This window comes from Clarias gariepinus, chromosome 13 (genome assembly GCF_024256425.1).
Source record: "Clarias gariepinus isolate MV-2021 ecotype Netherlands chromosome 13, CGAR_prim_01v2, whole genome shotgun sequence".
Lineage (NCBI taxonomy): Eukaryota > Metazoa > Chordata > Actinopteri > Siluriformes > Clariidae > Clarias > Clarias gariepinus.
This window is the reverse complement of record NC_071112.1, coordinates 18358692-18382541: the sequence shown is the minus strand read 5'-3', so window position 1 is coordinate 18382541 and position 23850 is coordinate 18358692. Positions and strand designations below refer to the sequence as shown.

At 40.3% G+C, this 23850-nt stretch overlaps 2 protein-coding genes across 2 annotated transcripts in view; one reads left to right on the top strand and one right to left on the bottom strand.

The window, feature by feature from the left end:
- On the bottom strand, positions 1-3333 carry zdhhc22 (zinc finger DHHC-type palmitoyltransferase 22). Its single transcript, XM_053509591.1, has 3 exons — positions 3196-3333; positions 1017-1571; positions 1-912 (listed from the first exon to the last, which is right to left on the bottom strand). Exons 2-3 carry the CDS (start codon positions 1567-1569, stop codon positions 626-628), a joined length of 840 nt encoding a protein of 279 aa, XP_053365566.1. The 5' UTR covers positions 1570-1571; positions 3196-3333; the 3' UTR covers positions 1-625.
- Positions 3334-3829: 496 nt separating this feature from the next.
- tmem63c (transmembrane protein 63C) overlaps positions 3830-23850 on the top strand; it is a 36228-nt gene continuing 16207 nt past the window's right edge. The window contains exons 1-3 of the mRNA XM_053509580.1: positions 3830-3854; positions 14483-14750; positions 21450-21529. Of these exons, the coding sequence (XP_053365555.1) occupies positions 14529-14750; positions 21450-21529 (302 nt within the window). The 5' untranslated portion in view covers positions 3830-3854; positions 14483-14528. The remainder of the gene's footprint in view (positions 3855-14482; positions 14751-21449; positions 21530-23850) is intronic.

Sequence of the window (23850 nt, the reverse complement as noted above, 5' to 3'; positions counted from 1 at the left end):
AAAAAAAAAAAAGCCTCTGTCCTGGTTCAATGCAATGCTGCACATATCTGTCTATTATAATTATTATCACCTGTCATTACTAATTTTAAAAAAGGCACAGCTGTAGGTCAAATGGTGTGTATAGCATTTTGAGAGCTGTAAACACTGATCATTGATACATAAGGTGCTCATATTTTATGGATACTTACCTTCATTTAGTCACATCCTGTATATATATGTCTAAAACGATTTCTTTGATTATTACAATGTTTGAAAATTACAGTAGCCTATCTATATAAACTTGAAATCTGTAATGACGTTATAGAGTCATCACATTTTTTTTGTATACTCTTATGTGTGTACTGCTTTAAATGACGGTTTTGATTGCGTTGGTTGCTTATAAAATCAAGTATTCAAGTTTATCAAAGAGGAAAATCCTAATAAAGCTATGGTCTTCTAGGAATTCAATACCAAAATTACCATTTACTTTAAATAACACTGATGAACATCAATTTAATTCTAAGTGAAAAATGCAAAAAAATCACTTAATCTCTAAAATGATGGCATTATTTTTCACCTCGCAAGTCACCTAGGACAGAAGATGCCAAAGTAAATCTTTGTATACCTGTGCACTTAATAAATTTGGTCAGTCATGCTTGTGGTCATGATAACTATGCCAGTTTTCTGGTGTGGTCTCTACAGTCTGTACTGGTAGAAAGAGGCCCAGCACCCAGCGGGAACCAAATACATCACTCAAATTTGACTGCCATGTTCCTTGGCTCTCCACTAATTGCCCTTTCTGTAGCTGGCACCAGGTTTGTCCACGAGCCACAAGTAAGATTTGTTGACAGCAGAAACCTGCACTCACCAAACCAATGCCTAACCATACATAAAGCATGATGATCAAAAAGAAATGAAGGCCTGAGATGGCACCTACATGAGAAAAAGGGAAAAAAATAATGATGAAAATATTAGACAATGGTTTTATTAGTACAGTAGATCTTTTTACACCATGAGAGGATAAAAAAATAACTTACCAAGGAAAAAGTAGCCTGTTGAGAGGGGCAAAAGTGTGAGGAAGGTCAAAGGGTTTTCGAAGGAGATATCATACTCTACTGTGAGATAGGCTACCCCAAGCACCAGAGAGTACAGGCAAGTACAGGATGTGTAGATGCTGAACATGATAAAATAGCGCATGTTCCTGTTCCCTATACAGTTTCCCGTAAAGAAACAATGGTGATCCCGTTTGAGGATGACTTTCTTGCACAATTTGCAGAAATGCCTGCCATTAAGGAGGTAGTGTGCATCCACTCTGTCTGGACAGTCTGGTGAACAGACTGGAATAATATTCTCATTCACACTCTCTGCTGGGAACCATACAGTCATTGAGTAATTACCAAGGGCATTGAGCATAAAAAATAGCAAAATAGTAACGTGGAACAGCATGATGGGACTTAAAATATTCTGTGTTTGGAAAATGGTGGGGATAAAAAAGAAAAAATGGAGAACACAGGTGACTACTGTGGCAGTATAGAAGTAGGCTGGTGCAACAGCATTAAGCATTCGGAGTTTCAGCATCTTGACAATCATACCTGTGGTTAGATAAGAGAACAGAATATTGGTTACAAAACAGCAGTTACTGTAGGTTTAACATGAATTATGATGAATTTGTCTAATATATTTAAAAAAAATTCCTAAGACAAATATCAAACATTTTTTGGTTTCTTTGATTCTTCTTGGTAGAATCATTCAAGCTCAACTGGGTTGGAGAGGCATAGGATGGCTGTTTATTTTTCTGCATAGGCATAGGATGGCTGTTTATTTTTCTGCATCCTTTTTTCCCTCTAAAGTCATCCCCATAGCATGATGCTGCCACCACCATGTTTGTAGGGATGTTTTTAAGAAGGCAATGCAAAGACTTTATGATTACAAATAGTTTAACTTTTGTATCCTCAAACCATCTGTTAGAGTCCTTCAGGAGCTTTTTTTGGTAAACCCTCAGTCATGTGCCATTAGTACCGCAGTAATGGTTGTCCTTCTATAAGGCTCTCTCATTTACAGTACACAAGGGAATTCAAGATCTCAAGATTTATAGTGATCCAGAGGTTCTTGGTTACCTGTCTGACCAAGAACCTTCATCCCTGATTAATCAGCTTGGCTGGGTGTATAGATCTTGAAAGATTGTTTGTTGTTCCAAATTTATTGTGCTCTTAGGCACTTTCAAGCCTGCAGAATTGTTCCCCAGACACAGTCCTGTCTCGCAGGACTCAAAATAATTTGCTCAAAATAATTTGCTCAACCCCATACACCATTTACAGTGAAACTTTACAGTATATAGAGAGGTATACCAGTTAGGCACAGGTGGACTCCAATTAGGGTACTAGGAGCATCGCAATGACCAGAGATAGGAGTAGAATGCACCAGTGCTTAAGTGTCATAACAAAAGGTCTGAATAAATTATCCTGTATATAGGGTTGTCGGGGGCCTGGAGCCTATCCCAGGAGACTTAGGGAATAAGGTGGGCTTAAGACTTAGAGCCTGGATGGGGTGCAAATCCATCGCAGGGCACATATGCATTCACACACCACAGGCAGTTTGGGAATGCCAATTAGCTTAAGCCAAATGTCTTTGGACTGTGGGAGGAAACCAAAGCATCCGGAAGAATCCCACCAAGCGGTGGGATAACATGCAAACTCCACACACACACAGAACGAAGGTGGAAACCAAACCCTCGACTCTGGTGGTGCAAGACGACTGTGCTAACCACTAAGCCATTGTGTAAAATGTTTAGTGGGGAATAAAGATTTAAATGGATTTTAAGATAAGTGTAAAAGAAATTTCTAAAAGGGTTTGAAAACTTTTTGTCAACACTGTATAAAAGATTTATAAAAGCAGAATAGATTATTAGTTTTCTTATTGACAATAATAATAATAATAATAATAATAATAGAAATAACCATTTTGGTTTATTCGAGGCTGAAATCGTGTCACGTGTAATCTACTGTATGGCAACCTTCGCAGTCAAGAAAAAAAGATTATTCGGATCTAATGCACGATATCAGAATCTCTGTAATCTATAGGTTACATCCTTTTTCATAGCTAGCACAGCACACACTTCATTGCGTATTATAGACAATACGTCCAAAACCAGACGTGACTGAATATAGACTGTTGGATTTCATAAGGAGAACTATTTCTGGAGCACATGAGCTTTACCGTGTCTGATGATGATTATATCCGTTGTGTTGGTTTTTCAGTCCCGCAGTTCATATCCCATGCGCGCATTAAACAGGGAAATAACCCATTCAGAAAAAAAGAGGAAAATGCCGGTTGCCAGGACGATATGCGCATCTGCCAAGCCACACCATATTTCCGTTGTGTGCAGATAGTGTAGCACCTCCTGTTGGTGTGGCAACCTTATCTAAAGGATGGGAGCAGGCAAGGACAATTAACCCCATCTGCCATCCCACATTTACAGTCACTGTACATGCTTCCTAATCAGTTGGATAATTTCAGGTCGTACATATTTGTAAACACATTAAACATGATATAAGCTATTCATTTACATGGACTGCGGTATACAAAACGTCCAAAACCAGACGTGACTGAATACACAGTACCGTCCGTGTTTTTGTGCCGACGTTAGAGATTCGTCCCATAATAAATAACCCATATCATGAAAAGATAAAGATACAATCCTGCCAAACAACGCATTCGAGGGAGAAAAAAGGACAACAACGCGCAGGTTGTTCGTTTTGTGAAAGTGCTGTACCTTTTCCGACGCTCCCTCAGCAGATGGGCGCTCCCCTTGCTCCCTGGTGCTGATGCAGGCAGTCAGAATCGTCTAACCGGACATCGCCTGCACTACGGAAAAGGTGAGCCTTCCTATTGTTTTTATTCTTTTCTTTGGGTTTTTTTTTTTTTTACTATCCTGTAATACAAGCATATACCACTCAAGTACGTTTTAATAAGAAAAAACAGAACAAAGCGTATTTATTTATTTTTATTCCAATGAAGTTGAACGGTTTGGAAAAGTGGGCGTATTGATTTATCACTTGTATTTGTAGAGCAGATGCAGCACTTATACGCCGTGCATGATAAAGCTTAAAGGCGCACTTTCGTTTCGTTTCTCTCGCTCTCTCTCTCTCTCTATATATATATATATACAGTATATATTTATATATAGCAATGAGTGTCATTTTGCGTAGGCGCGGTGCAGATCAGTTCACTTATCAATTCACTGAAGGTGCGTCTCAAGATGTTTTTTTCATCCTGCCTGAGTCTGGGTTGCTGCGATGGAAGCTGTATTGTGCAGAAATTCTGAGCTCTGTAAGGTGAATAGGACGTGATTGAAAAGTTGAATGTCTGAAGAGAACTTGTGGGGTTGTCAGCTGACACTTTACCAGAGATATTGCTCTGGTTTATCATGATTAATAGAGTGACTTCAACATCTATCTTGTGTGATGTGTAGGCCTGTGCTGAGGGCTACACACACATTACACCAGCACCGGTAGCCTACAAATGAATCTTCTGGCACATTACCTCCTTCTACAAATTGCATAATAAATCTTATAAACTGTTGGTTTCTTTGTCTTGTCATCTTGTCAATTTTTGTAGTAATGGTGGGTAAATGGCATTGTTTGGCATTTCCCTGATATGTGGAAACCTGCTGACTAAAGACACACTTCCTCTGCATCAAAGATGTGCTTTTAATCCAAGTCAAATGTCAGAGTTAGTGTTTAGTTTGGAGGAGATTTTCAGACTTTACCTTGTACATTCACTTGTTGAAGATAAGCACATTTACTATTATATGAACTTATTATTTTAATCAAAATCCATAAACCTGAAGAAAATTGGTTGTGCTATACACTGATAGTGTATACAGTACACAATGTGTCCCGGGTTGACAATTACTGTATCTGATCAGGAAGTCTATAAAAGGCTTGAATACAGGTTAACATGCCATTCCGTTTATGTAAGAATGTTCATAGTGGTTCACAATTGGACCCTAATAAATAAAGCATCACAATGCACACATGCTTATCTCAGTATTTAGCTCTTTAGATCAGTATATTGCTTTTATTATAAAAATTTCATAATGATACAGTACTATAAACTTTTAAATTATTATTTTTTTCAATTGTACCACAACAATTCAGGAAAATATTGCATCAGTACATGTTTTATGTATATCAATATATATTCATAAAAAAATCTGAGGCATATGAAATTAATATTTTATCTTTAGATTTTATATATATACCTTTGAATCAGTTAAAAATACGCTTAGGTATAGAATAACATAAACGGAAGTGTGATTGCCACGTATCTAGTGCATCATAACAAGATTACATTGTGCCGTTTCTCCTTTTTCCAACCCTGCTAACATTACAGAACCTATTTGTTGTTCTCACAATTAGTGTGTTGTACCAGAAAGAAAAAGGCGCTTCACTAATCATTCCATGCAAAAGGCTGTTCCATGCAAAAGGCTGTTTCTGTTACTGGTGGTGCAGTGTTGCAGAAGAGTCAGTTAGTTGCTTTTGTGGCTTGTATTATTTTTGGTAACAATTTATCAAAATGTGTACATGTGAGCTGTGTCATTGAATGAGACAAAACAATGCTCATATTTTTTGAAGGATAGAAACTATATACAGTAAGTAAAATTGAGATTATTCATATAACACAATTATATACCGTAGTTCTCCAAAAACAACAGCTATTTTGTGAACGAAGTCCTTCTCTTTTGCGTGCAGTTGTAACTATGCAATATATTAAAAAGGGTTTAAAAGTAAGAATTGGTAAGCTAGTGCTTTTGCTGTTTTGTAGCTGTTTTTGTAACTTCAAAATGATGTTTCTGCATTTTCAAAAATTTGTAAGTCAAAGAGCATCCAGCAAGCAGTCAAAAGGTAAAATGTTGTGCTATGGGTAGCACTATTCAACAGATGCATGAATATTTAATGGTGCTTTTGGCTAAGATTGAAAAGTGATACATCTCTCTGCAATAAACCCACAAGTACTGATGATTTCTCAGCCACAGAAGGTGTTTGTGAGGGAGGAAAGGCACTGACTTGTGGTCTGAACACTGAAACATCTTATGAGTTCATATAAATCAGCTGCCAGCTCAGGTCCCACACATTTGCTCCTGCACAGCCAAACTGCACAATTTGAAATGTCTAAACAGCTGGCAGAACATTTTATTTTTTGGCTGGTGTTGACTTGATGCTTGATTGAATTTGTTTGTTGCTTACCCAGTGAAGTCATTCATTGTGGTCCGGCCAATCCTTTAATGTAAGTTCATCATTCAAAGCATGAGTCTTCACTCCCAGCTTCTCAAACTTTGGCACAAATGCACAGTTTTAGACTGACCAGTTTATTGAGGGGAAACCACATGGCCATGTGGGTGACAGATTGGCAGCTTTTGGCAGTATGTGTGTTATTTTGTTGCAATCTCAAACAATCACAGCAAAAGAAATGATGGTGCACGATGGTTCTGGCCCTATTATTTGATCTTTGATATATTTGAATTTGATATTTAAGAAAAGGATCCTTTATAAGATAATTAAACAAGACTATATGCATAATATGTATCCAATAAATTAAACCCCAAAAAGGGGGAAAAATAGAATATAGAATAAAAGAAGAAAAAGTAAAAATTATAAATTAAATTGTGAGTTAACTAGGTCATGATGCAGCTTATTGTCATATTTAAGTTATTTTAATCTATGTTAGGAATAAACATTTATATAGTTTGCTGTTATAGAAAATTAATAAAACAAGTTAATTCCTGTTACTTACATTATAATATGTAAAGCTGCACTAACGTCTCTCTAAAGCTGTACTAACTCCTCTAAAGCTGTACTAACTCCTCTCTAAAGTAATAATAACTTTTCCTTAAATTATTCATCTTCTTGCTATTTTTTTAGACCTTGATTTGGTTATAGTTCTGATGGAGACTATTATCTGTGTCGTGCTGGGTAAGGCTGTCTGCCAAATGCTGTAAATTTAACAGGTAAAAAGATTGTTTATTGACACATTTTCATTTGTACTGTAATGCCTTATTGAATGTACAGTATGTATAAATGTACAGCCATCCTGTCTGACTCTATTCTGGTTTTGGAACCAGTCTCTTTTAGCAGCACAGTCACTTTGATTACTGTTAATCAACAGTATTTTATACACTTTGGTTACTGTATAAAATACTGACAAACAGTTTTTACCCTCCATCACATTCAATCCAGCTTAATTAGGCTTTTCTAAGTCTATTAGCATCTCAGACGTTCAAGGCTCATTTAGGTTCAGAGACAGAAGAGACTGCCTGAGGGAAACATTTCTTTTGGACTTGGACCCACAAGTGGCTTGTGGGTTCTGAGAGTGCTCTATTTTCAGTTAGCCCAGAAACTTGATGCTCCAACTGGGAAAATGTCATACGTGTAGGAGAGGAAATCACACTTCATGTAAGTACACCTTCTTTTCGATAACCCAGTTTTTGAGTATTAGTAGCACATAGTGTCGGGGAGAGCACCTAATCTCAGAAGGAATAACACAGTGGCACAGTGGCTTTGTGGTTAGCACTGTTGCCTGCCTTGCACCACCATGGATTAGGCTCTATTCCTGCCTCAGCTGTGCGTGCATGAAGTTTGCATGTTCAACTTGTTTCTTGCTTGGCGGGTTTCCTTTGGGCACTTGGTTTCCTCACACAGTGCAAAGACTAGAGATGGGAAGAAAAAAAGTTTCAGCGATATGTGGCGATTCAGTTATCAACACATAAAAAAAAATCCAAAATCGATTTATACTGTACAGTATATATGTTTGCATTTGAGCTGGTAAAATATTGCAGTTCCTCTATAATCCTATAGGTTGCGAAACTATTCACATGCTGTATTGGCAGGCAGCACAGCATCCTGTGTGCTAGAGCAAATTATTTGCTATGTTCGTTTAGAATTCTAAAGAAAAAAATCATACAGAATTGGGATGTTTATAAAATTGTCATACTAACAGAATCGCAGCACAGATCGAATTGGCACCTACAGTAGGTATCGGGATAATATCGGATCAGCTGGCCCTTTGTGATTCCCATTCCTAAAAGATGTGCAGATTAGACTAATTGGCATTTCCAAATTGCCTGTTGTGTGTGAACGAGTATGTGAGTGTGTGTATGTGTGTGTGTGCCCTGAGATGGATCATCACCCCATCCAGGGTGTACCCTGTCTCGTGTCCTAAGTCTCCTGGCATAGACTTCAGAACAACTGCGATCCTGTATACAGGATAAAGCGGTATACACAACGAGTGATGATGATGAGTAAAGGTTAACTTTAGTGCAGGATAATTCCTTGTTTCAGATACCATAAGTAGTTGCTTGGGGCCCAAAGACTGCCAGGGCCCCATGAGCTTGAAAAGATATGCATAATAATAATAATAATAATAATAATAATAATCTTCATCATCATTATCATCATCATTAATCTTTAATATTCCTTAGTGAAAAGGTTTAGCTGCAGGTAGCTGCTGTGTGTTTTTAAAAATAATCTGCAGTTTATGCAGCTAGTTTAGGTTACTGTACTAAACTAATATCAGAAAATCACAAGGAATCAGAGGTCATGATTGCATGTAAAACATTAAAACGAATTAACCGGATTAATTAATCTTTTTACTTTTTGGCATCCACTTGCTGATGTAATAAAAAAAATAGAAAAAAAAACTGTCTAACTAGAAAACTACCTGGTATCTAAAGTTGTAAGACCTAACATATTTTAAGTTGCTGACTTTTTATTGCTAGCCTTTACAACAATAAACCTTTGAATTTGAAGATAAATATTGGTCAGGCTTTTTTCATGATTCACAAATTTCTCTGTGAACTCTATTCCTCTGGACAATTCTGAGTGTTAAAATAGTCATTGTTTTTTAAACACTTGTGATCATGTCTGATTGTCATTTCTAGAATATATTTAAGTTCCCTTTTCAGGCAATCATCTGTTTAAATATTGTTCAGAGAAGGCCTGACAGACTGAACACCCATGATTGATGATCATTTGAGCACAGCAGTGAAGTTTTCACAGCTGTTTAAGGAACTCTGCTTGAGGCTTGACCTCAGCTGCTGTTTGTGCTTCATTGTTCTTTAATCTCTTTGAAATGATATTTGTTGTTCTCATTCCTCATTAGAAACCCAGGTGCAAACCGCACTAAGGCTGTTCTGCTGTCCATCACAGCCCATGAGCTATACACGATGTGGGTATAGTCTATTGAGTTATAATTCTGGATTCATGTCAAAAGGAAGGCCTCACTGCTACTAAATTGTAACATGTATTTGTAAGTTTGGTGTGCTGTTCAGTATAGTATTGAATTGGTGCAAATTGAATGAGTGTTTTTCCTTTCAAGAACTTCAATTATATTACATGGAAATATAAATTAACATATGCTACCTTAAACATTTTATTAGTTGCATGCGAAAGATGTACTGTAAGATGAGTGCAGCGGAGAAGTTGTCTTAATACTAAAAGACAGCATGCACATAATATGGCTTAGGTGAGCTAAAGTTGTCTGAGAGCTTTCTGCAGTGCATTTATAGTGCGCATTCATTTCTGATTGAAATTGATCTAATTCCAAAGGCTGATGAATTTTAAAAAGCAACAACCAATTATTTGACTAAAAAAAAAGTGAAAAGATTTGGTTAAGGGTGTATGAGGTACAGCCTGGAAATTCAAAATTCTGTTTGAGTTATACTACAGCAAATAGTTTATGCTTTGTTTATTAAAGAATAGCATGATACCTTTAATCAGTATAAGTACAGTAGTTAGGTACTAGGTAAATGTAACGTCTGGACACACACTGAATATAAAAATTAACAGATTAGTTGAATCTTAAATGGAATATTAAACAACATGAATGAAGAGTAATTATTAAATGATTTAGGTATGTCACATTTGCACAGTGCATCTACACTGCAGTATCCCATATAGCTTTAAAATTAAGCTTTGCATTATATCTACAGTACTGTACTGTTATATGGTGTTTGCGTAATGTCCGGATTGTATACAGTCTGTTTCCACGGAACAGCTCATGGACATTAAGCATCTTTTTTTTATTATTATTATTATTATTCCCTTCCAGATGAGTCTGGATTTAATGGTCGGATAAATCACAGTTGTCTAGTATTTTTCAGTTAAGGAAGTTATTATATGGCACTTACTGTAAGACAACGCAGTATATGTGGATTTACTAGCCTTAGCAACAGGGGCCCCATTGGAGCAGTGAATGCTGGAGTGGCCAGCACTCAGCGGTCTCTCCATTGAGACTGGTGAGTCCCGTCTTAGATGTCGGCTTAGTTGCCAAAAGAAATGGACAAAACTACTATTAGCTGTGTGAGCATTTTATGGATCTATTTTAGTTGAGAGATAAAAATGCATGCTAATAATAAATAAATGTTGTATTTGCAACATCATTTTAAGGTCATTCATTCAACATTATCCTAATGTCATGTCAAGTTGGTCTAGCGTAATTTAATTGAAATATTGTTATCTTTCATAAACGGCTGAATAAGGTATGCATAATGTTTATCAGGGCAGTTGTGGCTCAATGTATTAAGGCAGTTTGAGTCCCAGCTTTACCAGGTTGCCCTCAACCCTTTCTACTACTGGGATGCAGTATAATGGCTGACCCTTGCCTACTAACAAAGCTGGGATATACAAATTTCCTTGTGCAGTAATGTATATGTGGTGAATAAAGTTTAAAAAACTAAAATTCCTGCTTGGTACCTCACTTACGTTGCTATAAACTGTTGTTTCCTCATCTTCTAAAGTTAATAAGACTTTTCATGTTACAGAAAAACAGAAAATGTACTTTTTATAAAAAAAATAATGACTTTCTAGACTCCTTCAATCCATCCATCTATTCATCCATCCAGAAAGCATCCATATACATTCTTTCCACCATATACCTTTTAATTAGAATTCTAAATTCAGAATTCTAAATAGAATTGCCTCATAGCCAACTTATTGTCGGCAGCTCATTTAATATTATTCAATACCTCCGGACCAATTTTTTATGAATTGAGAGCATAGCGAGATGTGAGGATGGACCCTTATATTTAACATTGAGAAATGTTAACTGTGTAAACTGTAGATAAACTAAGCAGTAAACTAAACAAAGAGAGAATAAAATGAAAAAAAACTAGAGCAGAACAGGACAGAACAGCATATACACCATCAATAATAAATAAATAAATAAATAAATAAATAAATAAATAAAGCAAGACAAACTAAACTGTGAAAACTCCAAGCTTAAATGGCGCTTGTAATCGAAGGAAAATAGAAACACCTTAGAAATCAGAAACCTTACTGAACATGTCCTAGTGGCACATAACACCCGAAAATGACAGTGATAGAACTCCTTCCTTTATACAGTAGGAACTTCTGGAGTGCCCAACAGTTGACCAGGGCCCTGCCCACCACTTATGGGCCAGTTCCTCTGACAACAGGATAACAGTATACAGAAATGTTCTTGACAACGTTCTTGAAGCCAGAGTAAGAGTATTACTTTCTAATTGTGGCACCAGCACGATGCTCTCAAATCCAGGCAGTGGCACCATTGCAATGAGCTCAAAACCAATTGACTATAGAAGCATGCCCTCCACTAACTCGCAAATCAGGGTAAATGTCAGGTAAAGCAGGGCATGATTAAGGCACAGCATGACATGGAGCAGGGCATGATTTAGACTTGGCATGGCATGATTTAGGCACATGGGACAAGACATGGTTCTAACAGGACAGATTATGATTTTGACTCTAAAAAAAAGATTTTGCTTGACATGGAATGATTCAAAAGAAAATGTACTGAAATCAAGAGGGAATTCATCATAAGAGGTCTCCCTGTCTATCTGTTTTAATGCGAGAATCTCACTGCAGGTTTGCCTATTTTAAGTTAAAAGTAGTCAGACTCAGTGCACAAAGTTTCAGAGAACTTAACATTCATTTTTTTTAAATTGTTTTTAAAAAAAGGTTTATGTGAACATCTTGTGGTTGTAAGTGGATTAAATAAACATTTTAAATTTCATAATTTACTTTAAGACTTCTAATCAATTCTTTATCACATTATAGCTTATAAGGCATACATTATTTTGTAGCCAGTTCAATAATAAAAGCAATTTGCTGAAAACAAGCTGAGATCCAGTTAAAGGTGTACTATTGAATGTTATTATGTGTCTGTGAAGTAGATAAGAGCATGAATCATCTAACACGGTTGGACTATTTGTGTGCTCCTGTGAAAAGAGTCTGCTGGTTCTAATTTAGTTCTAAAATATTTGTAATCATTCTATTAATAATAAAAACAAGCTATTTAGTCAGATTAGGTTTTAGTTGATCATTACATTAAATAAACTTATATTTGCTTTTAGTACAAACAAACATGGGGAGAAATTTAATCTTTTCCTTTAAAAAAATCTTTTCCTTTGATCTTTTACACATGAACCCAAAACAATCAATACAAATTAAGAGATTATGTATAGACTTTTAGTTAATGATTCTTTGATTGACAAACCTGTTGTGTCAGTTTATATTTTGTCTAGAATTAAATATAAATCGATATGAGTTCATAAGTTAAGTCAAATATGCAGCTTACTAAACCAGTGTAGGGTTGTGTGCGTGTGTGTGTGTGTGTGTGTTAGGGAGAGTGGCAAAGTCTACTTTTGCTGACTCATAGTTGTCTGTGGCAGATTTGTGTCGGCTGTCTAGCTTGTATTACTATAACAGGGCACAGATCTGACTGTGAACCTCAAGTACATATTTAAAACCATGCTGTGACCTTATATATTAAAATATATTTTGTTATTTTTTCTGTATGCATCTGCTTAACGTTTTAAAGAGTCAGACCTCTGCATATGTCATTAACTATTTTATGGCTTTATACACAGTATGTATAGTATATGTATATATATACTGTAATACACCATTCTTCTAAAACATATAAAAACATATAGTATAATCTCGACTGCTGTTTTGATGATGGTGATCGAAAGCACTATCTTACACATCGGTCTCCCATAGCTGTCAACCTGAGTTAAGATTGCCATAATAGGATGGGATATTTACATAACTGTCACATCATCAACCATCCAGTGAGCCCTCATGTAAGCAGGGATATTGTCATCCAGAAAAAGAGCACTCTCTGCAGCAAAGAAACGTCTCATCGGAGGATAAAGATAATCAGTCAGAATAGCTTTGTATTGGTTGCAGTGATGCTTCCTTCTAAGGGGACAAGTAGACCCAAAACATGCCAGACAAAAACGCTCCATGCAGCATAACAGAGGTGCTAGCTTTTCCTTTTTTCCTTTTTTTTGTAAGTTGTCTATAATTATCTCATGTCACCTCATTTTATCTCATTTTGTATCTGTAAGCTGATGAATGTCTTTATAAAAGCTGCTTGATTTGTGTTATCATTAATGTCCCATAAGACTCAATCTGACTGACATTTCAAACAGCAACACGAATGACAGCATCATTGCAGTGACTAAGAGACCCGTGTGTGTGTGTGTGTGTGTGTGTGTGTGGTGTCATGTGAACGTGCATGTGATCCCAACATGCCACACACCTCCTCTCCTCCTCCTCTCTCTCTTTTTCTCTCTCTCTCTCCCCTCTCCTCTCCTCTCTCTCTCTCGCTCTCACTCTTTTCTTAAAGCACATTAAGCATTAAGAGTCCTGGAACAAGACTCCACTATTTGGCCACTTCTTGTTTACTGCAGTTTTTACTCGTGCTTAAAAGGTTTTGCCTTAATCAGTTTTGACTATGCAGTTAGAACTGTTTAGGGTACATTTCCACACTTAAATTAAGTGTGTGTGTGTGTGTGTGTGTGCGTGCGCGTATGTTTCAACATATTGAAATCATTCTCATGGGTAGATTGGGAAGCTGCCACATTCAGAATACATTTGAGATGCAGTCACATGTATAATACCAGGTGTGTTAACACAAGCACAAAATGAGAGCTAGAGATGTCTTCCTGTGTGTTCACAAAGCACTCGTATTCATGCTGAGGATATTTTTGTGAGAAAGAAAGTTACATTTTGCTAAAAGGTCTTTTGGAACACCATATAGTATATAAACATTAAGAATTGTTGATTTCTTTTAATATTAGAAAACTAGTAAATGGCCTGTTAATTTCTGTTTCTAATTATAAGATTGATTAAGTTCTTTTTTTTCTGGTTAAAAAAAATATATTATTGCATTAGGAATATGCTCCGGGTCCAGCATTACCAGATCTGCTCAGCTATTTTCAAAAGGCAGCTCGTAAGGGATATGTATTGTTTATCATTAAGGGGTTGCATCATTTAAGGCAAATCATTGTTTTTAATTACTCTTTGTTTAAACCAATGCAGCTTTTAATTTAACAAAGTTATTAATAATCAAATATTAAGCTCACAGTAGTCAAATTGTTTTTAGAATCATTGTACACAACCAATGCAGAATATCAAATTCATTCCATTGACTCCTGTCTGGTATTGATTTTCTTCCATAGTGATGCTCTGAAAGTCTGCAGCCTTACTAAGGCCAAACGCATCGCCATGGCGGTGTATTCCAATTCCTTGGGAACATCGAGTCCTGCGTTTGACCCATGGTCCACAGCGTCAGTGGATCGGGATGTCCCGCATTTGCCCAGCTCTGTGACTGAGGAGAATAGCACTGCGGAGAGGTGTTACCTCTCACATTCTCACAGCAGTGTGCTTCAGGGGCTTCCCTTCGGTGGAGTGCCCACTGTCCTCGCTATCAACCTCGTCCTCTGGCTGGTACAGTATTTCTCTCTCTCTTCTGTTTACAAACAGACAACAGACCCCATATTGGTTTCAAAGACCTGCAAAGACGTCATTGTTTTTTGTTTTGTTTTTTGCTTTGACTTCCAAACACAATTGTTTACATATAGAACAATAAATTTGTTTATTAGGTTCTATGAAGAAAACTTTTTTAATAGTGTCCCTGATTACTATTACTTTTACGTGAGAGAACCTTTTCTGAGAATCCATAATTATCTTAAGCAAGTCTATTATAGGAATTGAAAAAGCTGAAGCCTAACAAGACCTATGGGATGTGGATAACAATGAAACACAATACAGCATCATATATAATTCATTAGTCATCATCATCTCTACCACTTAATCCTGTATTCAGGGTCACAGGGAGCCTGGAGCCTATCCTAGAAGACTTAGGGCACAAGGCAGGGTACACCCTAAACAAGATGCCAATCCATCACAGTGCACACAAATATACATACACTCACACCACAGGCAATTTGGGTTACCCTTACAGTACCTACAGTACATGTCTTTGGACTGTAGGATTAAACTGGAGTGCCCAAAGGAAACCCACCAAGCACAGTGAGAACATACAAACTCCATGCACACACAGACAGGAATCGAGCCTGGCTGGGAATCGAACGCAGACCCTAGAGGTGCAAGGCAAGCAGTGCTAACTACTGTACTACACCACCGTGCCACCTATACATTAATCAATTTATTGAAATTAATTTACCAAACCAAGATCTGCAATGTAGTTAGTCTAGTTACTAACCAACAAAGTCTATATATATTTTACTACCAAATATCTAATACTGTGCAAACATTTTGGGAACAATTTTTTTTTAAACAAAGCAGGTTGATTAAATGAAGGCCTAACATATTTGGTCAGTATCAGTGGAAACGCTTTATGCAGTTTCAAATTACAGGCTTGGTTACTAAAGAGCGAGGTCTGTAGCTGTGTTCTCATTGTCTAGTCATTGAGTGAATTCCTTTTGGAGTCATTACATGAACAGTAAGCATACTGACCTTACTTCCTGTCAGTTTCCAAGACAACCACTCACCTCCTCTCTCTTTTCTTAAAGAACTGGCTAATTATTACCACTGCATACAGGCCTAAAGCAAAGTAGGCTTTTATGCAAGAAACACTTTAATTCTTCTTTCTCAAACACTGTGTATTTATGTATATGCGCAAATTCCAGTTTGTTTTTAATTCAAGTATTTGCACATCAAGTGAACATTGAGGTAGAAGATTATAATAGACTTGGAGCTCTTAGTTAAAACATGTTAAGAAATCATTAAATATTATGAAATATTGTATAATCAGGTACAGTATTTATATTATACACTCACCTTATGGTTTATTAGGAACACCATACTAATATGTTGTTTGACCCCCTTTCGCCTTCAGAACTGCCTTAATTCTATGAGGCATTGATTCAACAAGGTGCTGAAAGCATTCTTTAAAAATGTTGGCCCATATTGATAGGATAGCATCTTGCAGTTGATGGAGATTTGTGTGATGCACATCCAGGGCACGAAGCTTCCATTCCACCACATCCCAAAGATGCTCTATTGGGTTGAGATCTGGTGACTGTGGGGGCCATTTTAGAATCGCCACCACCACCAGCCTGCACAGTGGTAACAAGGCATGATGGATCCATGTTTTCATTCTGTTTACACCAAATTCTGACTACCATTTGAATGTCTCAACAGAAATCGAGACTCGAGACAATCGAGACATTTTTCCAGTCTTCAACTGTCCAACTTTGGTGTGCTTGTGCAAATTGTAGCCGCTTTTGCCTATTTGTAGTGGAGATGAGTAGTATCCGGTGGGGTCTTCTGCTGTTGTAGCCCATCCGCCTCAAGGTTGTGCGTGTTGTGGCTTCACAAATGCTTTGCTGCATACAGTACCTCGGTTGTAACGTGTGGTTATTTCAGTCAAAGTTGCTCTTCCATCAGCTTGAATCAGTCGGCCCATTCTCCTCTGACCTCTAGCATCAACAAGGCATTTTCGCCCACAGGACTGCCGCATACTGGATGTTTTTCCCTTTTCACATCATTCTTTGTAAACCCTAGAAATGGTTGTGCGTGAAAATCCCAGTAACTGAGCAGATTGTGAAATACTCAGACCGGCCCGTCTGGCCCCAACAACCATGCCACGCTCAAAATAAATTAAATCACCTTTCTTTCCCATTCTGACATTCAGTTTGGAGTTCAGGAGATTGTCTCGACCAGGACCACACCACTAAATGCATTGAAGCAACTGCCATGTGATGGGTTGATTAGATAATTACATTAATGAGAAATTGAACAGGTGTTCCTAATAATCCTTTAGGTGAGTTTATATTAGAAATAATTTCACTATAGATTCAGCAAAACTGTATATCCACACTATGATTGTCATCATACCAGTTAGGTATGTATCCATAAGACTACACTCACTGCTCCTATTCAAACAGTGTATATACAAATATTAAATGTTTTAAATAAAAGTCACATTAACAACATCTATGTAACATTTTACCTAAGTAAAGTTTTGTAAGATGAAAAAAGTTTTAAATGTCATATTAATTTTGTTATAGTCTTACACCTCGAAAATTTGTATATTAAATCATGAACCATTCAATTAAAGCTGTTAGTACACGTAGAGGTAAATGTAACAAGATAAAGGAAGCAATGCACCAGATGAATAAACATAATAAACATCCTGTTGAACTTAAGACATTTAAAAAAAAAATCTCTACCTTTCTTAAAACAAAAAAAAAGAAACATTGTTGCTGGAATTCCAGCATTCCTGTCTGCAAATATAATGCTTAGTTACTGTATATAGCATGTCTTTAATGCTCACTCACTCAGTCATTGTCTGTACCGCTTTATCCTATATAAAGGGTTGTGGGGGGCCTGGAGTCTATCCCAGGAGACTTAGGGCAGAAGGCGGGGTTCACACCAGACAGAGTGCCAATCCATTACAGGGCACACACACGTACACACAATCACACGCCCATTCAAAGGAAACCATCCAAGCATGGCAAGAACATGCAAACTCCATACACACAGGCCCGAACGTGAACCTTGGAGCTGTAAGGTGACATTGCTACCCACTAAGCCACCATGCCAGCTCTTTCTAATGTTTGTGTAAATTATTATCATTTTATTGTGGTCTGTGAAATCATGCCATCACTTAGTAAGAAATTGTAATTGCATACAGTACGTGGTAGCCATGATTCATTATATTGTAACATTTTTCGCCACTACAAAGGAACTTGGAGAAACGAGTGAGCTTGCTTGCTGCCCAATGCAAATGGCTGGGAGTACTTTATTTAGCACACAGTCATACAACAGCATGAGCAGCACATTCACACGATAACCACCAATTCCATTCAGCCTACGCATGAACCTAGAGCACATTCAACAGTTCACAAACACCTAACACACACAACATGGTCGAAGCCACCAACCCAAGTGGTTTTCCCAACAGGTTGAACACACAGCAACCCCTCCCGCAAAGCATGATGGTCGCCAGCCGAAACCCCGCCTACACCACAGTGCCCCCACCATGACGAACTCAGTCTCTGAGGCGTGACGGTGGTCGGCGCTGGAGTTTTGAACGCAGGAGTCCTTTTTCGGGGGAGGGAGGAGCGCAACCATTTCCGGGCGGACCGGCCTCCACATAGTTCAATGTTTCGCTGGCGTGGGGCTGATAGGGAGTAAGACGGTCTAGGTGGAGCACGACCACTCGCGCCCGCCCCGCCAACCGCACTCGGTAGACAACATCGGAGAGCTGGGCAATTACCGTACATGGGCCCACCCAGTGAGACATAAGCTTAGGTAAGAGCCCCCTTTTCCTTCCGGGGAATACAATCAAACCTGCTCTCAAACTAGCAAAATCTCGCCCCCGGCTGTGAGTGTCATAAACACGGCGCTGCTTAACACCGGCGTCCGCCAAGTGTTTACGCGCCAACTTGTAAACACGGAACAGTTTGTCTTTTAAAGAACAAAAATAATACAACCCAGGCTTCATGGGTAAGTCGAATTGGGGAGGTGGTGGTGAGGACTCCTGCACTGCTGTGCGATATGCCCAGAGCACGAGAGGCAAATGTTTGTCCCAATCCTTCTGCCGATTGCAGGTAAGCATGGCGAGTTGTGTGGTGAGCGTCCGATTAAACCGTTCAACGAGGCCGTCACTTTGCGGATGAAGTTTTTCACCCGAGGCGCTCGCACACCGCCGCAAACACCTCCGCCTCGAAGTTGCGCCCCTGATCGCTGTGTAACTGCTCCGGAGCGCCGAATCGACTGAACACCTCATCCACCAGCATTCGAGCCGTGGTGGAAGCACTCTGGTCAGGAACAGCAAAAGCCTCCGGCCATTTTGTGAAATAATCCATGGCCACCAGCACATAATGGTTCCTGCGATTGGAAATGGGAAACGGCCCAACAATGTCCACGCCCATACGCTCCATAGGTGCCCCCACTCGAAAGTCCTGCAGAGGTGCTCGCGAGCGCTGGGTAGGGCCCTTCTTTGAAAGGGAAATCGCATCTCTGAACAAAGAGTTCGCTATCAGTATGACAGCCCGGCCAGTAGAAGCGAGTGTGCAAACGCCGCAGAGTTTTGGTTACTCCGAAGTGTCCCGAACCTGCATGTCCATGAACCATCCCCAGCACACATGCCCGCAAAGTCCGCGGTACCAGCAGCTGAAAACATTCGCCAGCGCCGCACGACCGTTCCCAGTGGCGGTAGAGTAAACCTTCCGGCAACGCTAGGCGGGTGAACTGCGAGTGGAGAGCTTTTACCTCTAGCCCCAGATGACAACAGGTCTCAGGCCCGCTTTAACCCAACCTAGTACCTGCTGCAGAGCCGGATCCTTCTCCTGCTCAGCAATTAGCTGATCACTATCCAGCTGTGGCACAGGCGAAACGACTACAGGCGTCCGTCTAGACGACGCAGTAACTCGGCTGCACACTGGCTCGGACGGCTGATTACAGACGGGGGTCCGGAGGACTGTGCAGGGAGAATGTTTTGGGTCGAGCGTTTCGTAGAGAGTGTTCGACGTAGCAACCACCTACGTGCTCTTTAACCCGTTAGCAGTACCGACAACGCGCTTTGCTGCACGGCCGGCGGGATAAAGCATCGGCGCTAGCATGTAATTTTCCCGCTCGGCGTTGAACGGTGAAATTGTAGTCCTGTAACCGCTCGAGCGAGCGGGCTAACTGCCCCTCTTTAAAACTGAGCAGCCAAACCAGCGAAGCGTGATCGGTCCGCAGCAAGAAGGGTTGCCTGTATAAATACGCCTGTCAATGTTTAAGAGCTGCGACGACCGCTCGCAGCTCACGCCGCGTGACGCATTAATTCCTCTTAGGTCCAGACAATGCTGAAGTAGGCGATAGCACGCTCTTTGCCCTCGGAAACCTGAGACAGGACAGCCCTCAGCCCTACATCGCTTGCGTCCGTGTCAAGGATGAACATACGAGATGCGTCAGGATAGTCGGGATCAGGCGATGTGACCAAAGCTTCCCGCAACTGAGCGAAAGCATGCGCGTGCACCCTGTTCCAGCGGAATGGCCGGTTCTTTTTCTGCGATCATGGCAAAGTCTTTCACGAACCGGCGATAGTAAGAGGCTAACTAGAGGAAGGCGCGGAGCTGCGACACATTTATCGGTTCGGGCCAATTCTTTACCGCAGCAATTTTGGCTGGATCGGAAGCAATTCCTTTAGGCCCAGAAAGACGGTCCCTTGCAACAGCTGGCACTTTTTAGGGTTTAAGTTCGCCCGCTGGATAGCCAGAAAAACTTTCCTTAGATTATCTAGCGCGCCCTCAAACTCTTTCCCGTGCACCAATAGATCGTCCAAGTAGACCAAACAAAGGCTGCGAGGAATGTTGGCCAGCACTTTCTCCATCAGCCGTTCAAAAGTAGCTGGAGCTGGAGCGTTACATAGCCCTTGCCCGATCGAAAACACGGTGTTAGGTCGTGCTTCCGGGGTGAGCTCTACTTGCCAGTACTTGCTACGGAGATCCGGACGGCTGTTTCCGTCGCTGTAGGAAGGAAGGCTGACGGCGCACAGAGCTGTAGCTTGCTCCGGCGCTTGCACAGCATCAACGTAGGGCTCCGCCCCGAGGTCCAGTGCCGGGATCTTCATCTCACCACTCCGCTCGCCCCGCTTTGCTCGTGCTGGCTCCGTCAGGAAGGAGTTTTTTAATCCTCTTTAGCTGCTCTGCTACTCGCCGGCCTACTTGGATCTTCTGTAGGTCCTCCATAGTGCGCTCTAACTCCGTATCCTCCATCCCACTTCTGACACCAATGTAGCGTTTTGCACCGCTAGATAGGAACTTGGAGAGACGAGTGAGCTTGCTTGCTGTCCAGTACAAATGGCTGGGAGTACTTTATTTAGCACACAGTCATACAACAGCATGAACAGCACATTCACATGATAACCACCAATTCCATTCAGGCTCCGCATGAACCTAGAGCACATTTACCAGTTCACACACACCTAACACACACACACACACACACAACATGGCCGAAGCCACTAACCCAAACACCTTTCCCCAACAGGGTGAACACACAGCAACCCTTCCCGCAAAGCATGATGGTCGCCAGCCAAAACCCCGCCTACGCCACAATATTTTATTTTCAAACATACAGTATAAACTGGATCTGCCTTATTTTTTCCTGTTGTTTGCTATACTGTAGTTTCTGTTGCTGGTTTTCTCCTGCGTGAGGAAGGCTGCATGGGATTACGGACGTTTGGCTCTGCTGATGGAGAATGACAGGTACATCAACCTTTCCTGAGTACAACTGTCACACCTCCTGTTAACAAGATGTACATTTATAATATTTTGGTCTATAGAGAGTGCCATAGTGTGACCAGTTTTCCTACATATCTATTCATATTTAAACAGGCAGACATTTATATGTGCACACATAAATAAGATAATAAAACATATATACCAGTAATGAATATTTAAATATGACCTTAACCTTTCTGGTACTTTGTAGATATGTGACATCCTAAAATTACACAGTTTAAGAACTCAGTTTAAGAACTCTGTTCTATCAAGTAATAAAGCATACAGTAGCTATGGCTGTCATGGTGTGCTGTCTCTTTGGGTGACTATGGATGAAATACTAGCACCATCTTGTGGAGGATATGCACATTGCAGCTAATAGCAAACATTTCTCAATGATCTGTTTTTAATAAATATAACCGATCAGTGTGCGATCAGTTTGTGATCTGGACCCCTGCTGGGCCTTTTTGTTGTGGCAATTGACTTTCTCAGGTGATTTATGTTGCATTGGGTTTTTTGTGGAATCAAACCAGATAGATTGGACTTTGGTCCCTGTTGTCATGGGTGAGCCTTGGGTGACCAGGAACCTGTCAGCAGTTTACTGGTATATACAGTAGTCAGTGATCGGTGTTATTCACTTCACCTCTCAGTGATATATTGTTAAGGCTGATCAGTAGATCAGATGGAGGCTATACTCTGGCTCATTTTCTCCCATGCCCTTTTTTGTGTTATGGTCTTTTATCCCCTCCTTAGCAGCAGTTTCTGAACTGCTGTTGGCTGGTTATCTTTGGCTGCGGATTATTTTTAGCTGTTGTTGTTGCACACAATATTAAATACATTACATATTTATCTCAGCACCTAAACAGTACCATGCAGGTTTAAGATGATTAGACTTACAGCATGTTGTGAAATTTTGTGCTAAATAACTGAGATGTTTTCTCTCCTTTGGTGACTCTTTAAAAGCAATTCTGGCTGAAAGTATTATTACTAAACTATTACTAATCAGGGCCAATAGCATATCAGAAACAAAGGTACAAGGTTTTATTTATTTAAGAGTAAATTCATGCTTATTGTCACGATCTGGGTGTATCGGCAGGTGTTGACGCCGTGGGCGGAAGGAGCAGGCATAGAGGCAGAGGGGTGGTGTAATCAAAAAAGAGTCTTTTTAATAATAATTAAACAAAATATAAATAAAGATACAAACAAAGAAACAAACAAACTTAAACGATACTTAACTTTGTGCTGACAGGGGCTCTCTGGTAAGACACAGACAGGGCAAGACACATAACACGCCCTGCGGCGAGACACATAACACGCCCTGCGGCGAGACACATAACACGCCCTGCGGCGAGACACATAACACGCCCTGCGGCGAGACACATAACACGCCCTGCGGCGAGACACATAACACGCCCTGCGGCGAGACACATAACACGCCCTGCGGCGAGACACATAACACGCCCTGCGGCGAGACACATAACACGCCCTGCGGCGAGACACATAACACGCCCTGCGGCGAGACACATAACACGCCCTGCGGCGAGACACATAACAGGGGGACAAACACAACAGGACATAAACGAGGTGTGGAGCTGAAACGAGACACTAGGGAGAACGGGAGACACTGGAGACACTGGAGACACTGGAGACCCTAGAGACACAGGAGACACAGGAGACACAGGAGACACAGGAGACACTAGAGAGGACAGGACAAGGGCTAAAGACATGGCAATCAGCTAGGCATGGCTTCTAGCTAAACATGGTTAAGCATTGCTTAACCATGGCAGTTAGCTACACATACACCTAGCTAAGCATGTCTTCAGCCCCAACATGCACTAAGCTATACTTACCTACTAGCTTAAACACACTAGGGAATAGGGGCACAGAAACACAGACAAAGACTACCCAGTGGCTAGGCGAGGCAGCCCTCCAAGGCTAAGCGAGGCAGCACTCACAAGCTAGTCGTTACTCCAAAGCCCGGAGGGACCGCACTCTAAACCTAGGCACACTGGGACGCTAGGGGGAGAGGAAACACAGACAAGGGATACCCAGTGGCTAGGCTAGGGGGCCCTCACAGGCTAGGCTAGGGGACCATCAAAGGCTAGGCTAGGGGACCATCATATGCTAGGCTAGGGGACCATCATAGGCTAGGCTAGGGGACCATCCAAGGCTAGGCTAGGGGACCATCATAGGCTAGGCTAGGGGACCACCACAGGCTAAGCCAGGGGACCAGCAAAGGCCAGGCTCAGGACACATCAAAGGCTAGGCTGAGGACACATCAAAGGCTAGGCTCAGGACACATCAAA

What these genes read in the sequence shown, in the direction of transcription:
- zdhhc22 (XM_053509591.1), bottom strand. Translation starts at nt 1,569, where the DNA reads ATGATTGTCAAGATGCTGAAACTCCGAATGCTTAATGCTGTTGCACCA. An exon ending in AACAGGCTACTTTTTCCTTG is followed by an intron (nt 913 to 1,016) that starts GTAAGTTATTTT and finishes TTTCTCATGTAG; the next exon opens with GTGCCATCTCAGGCCTTCAT.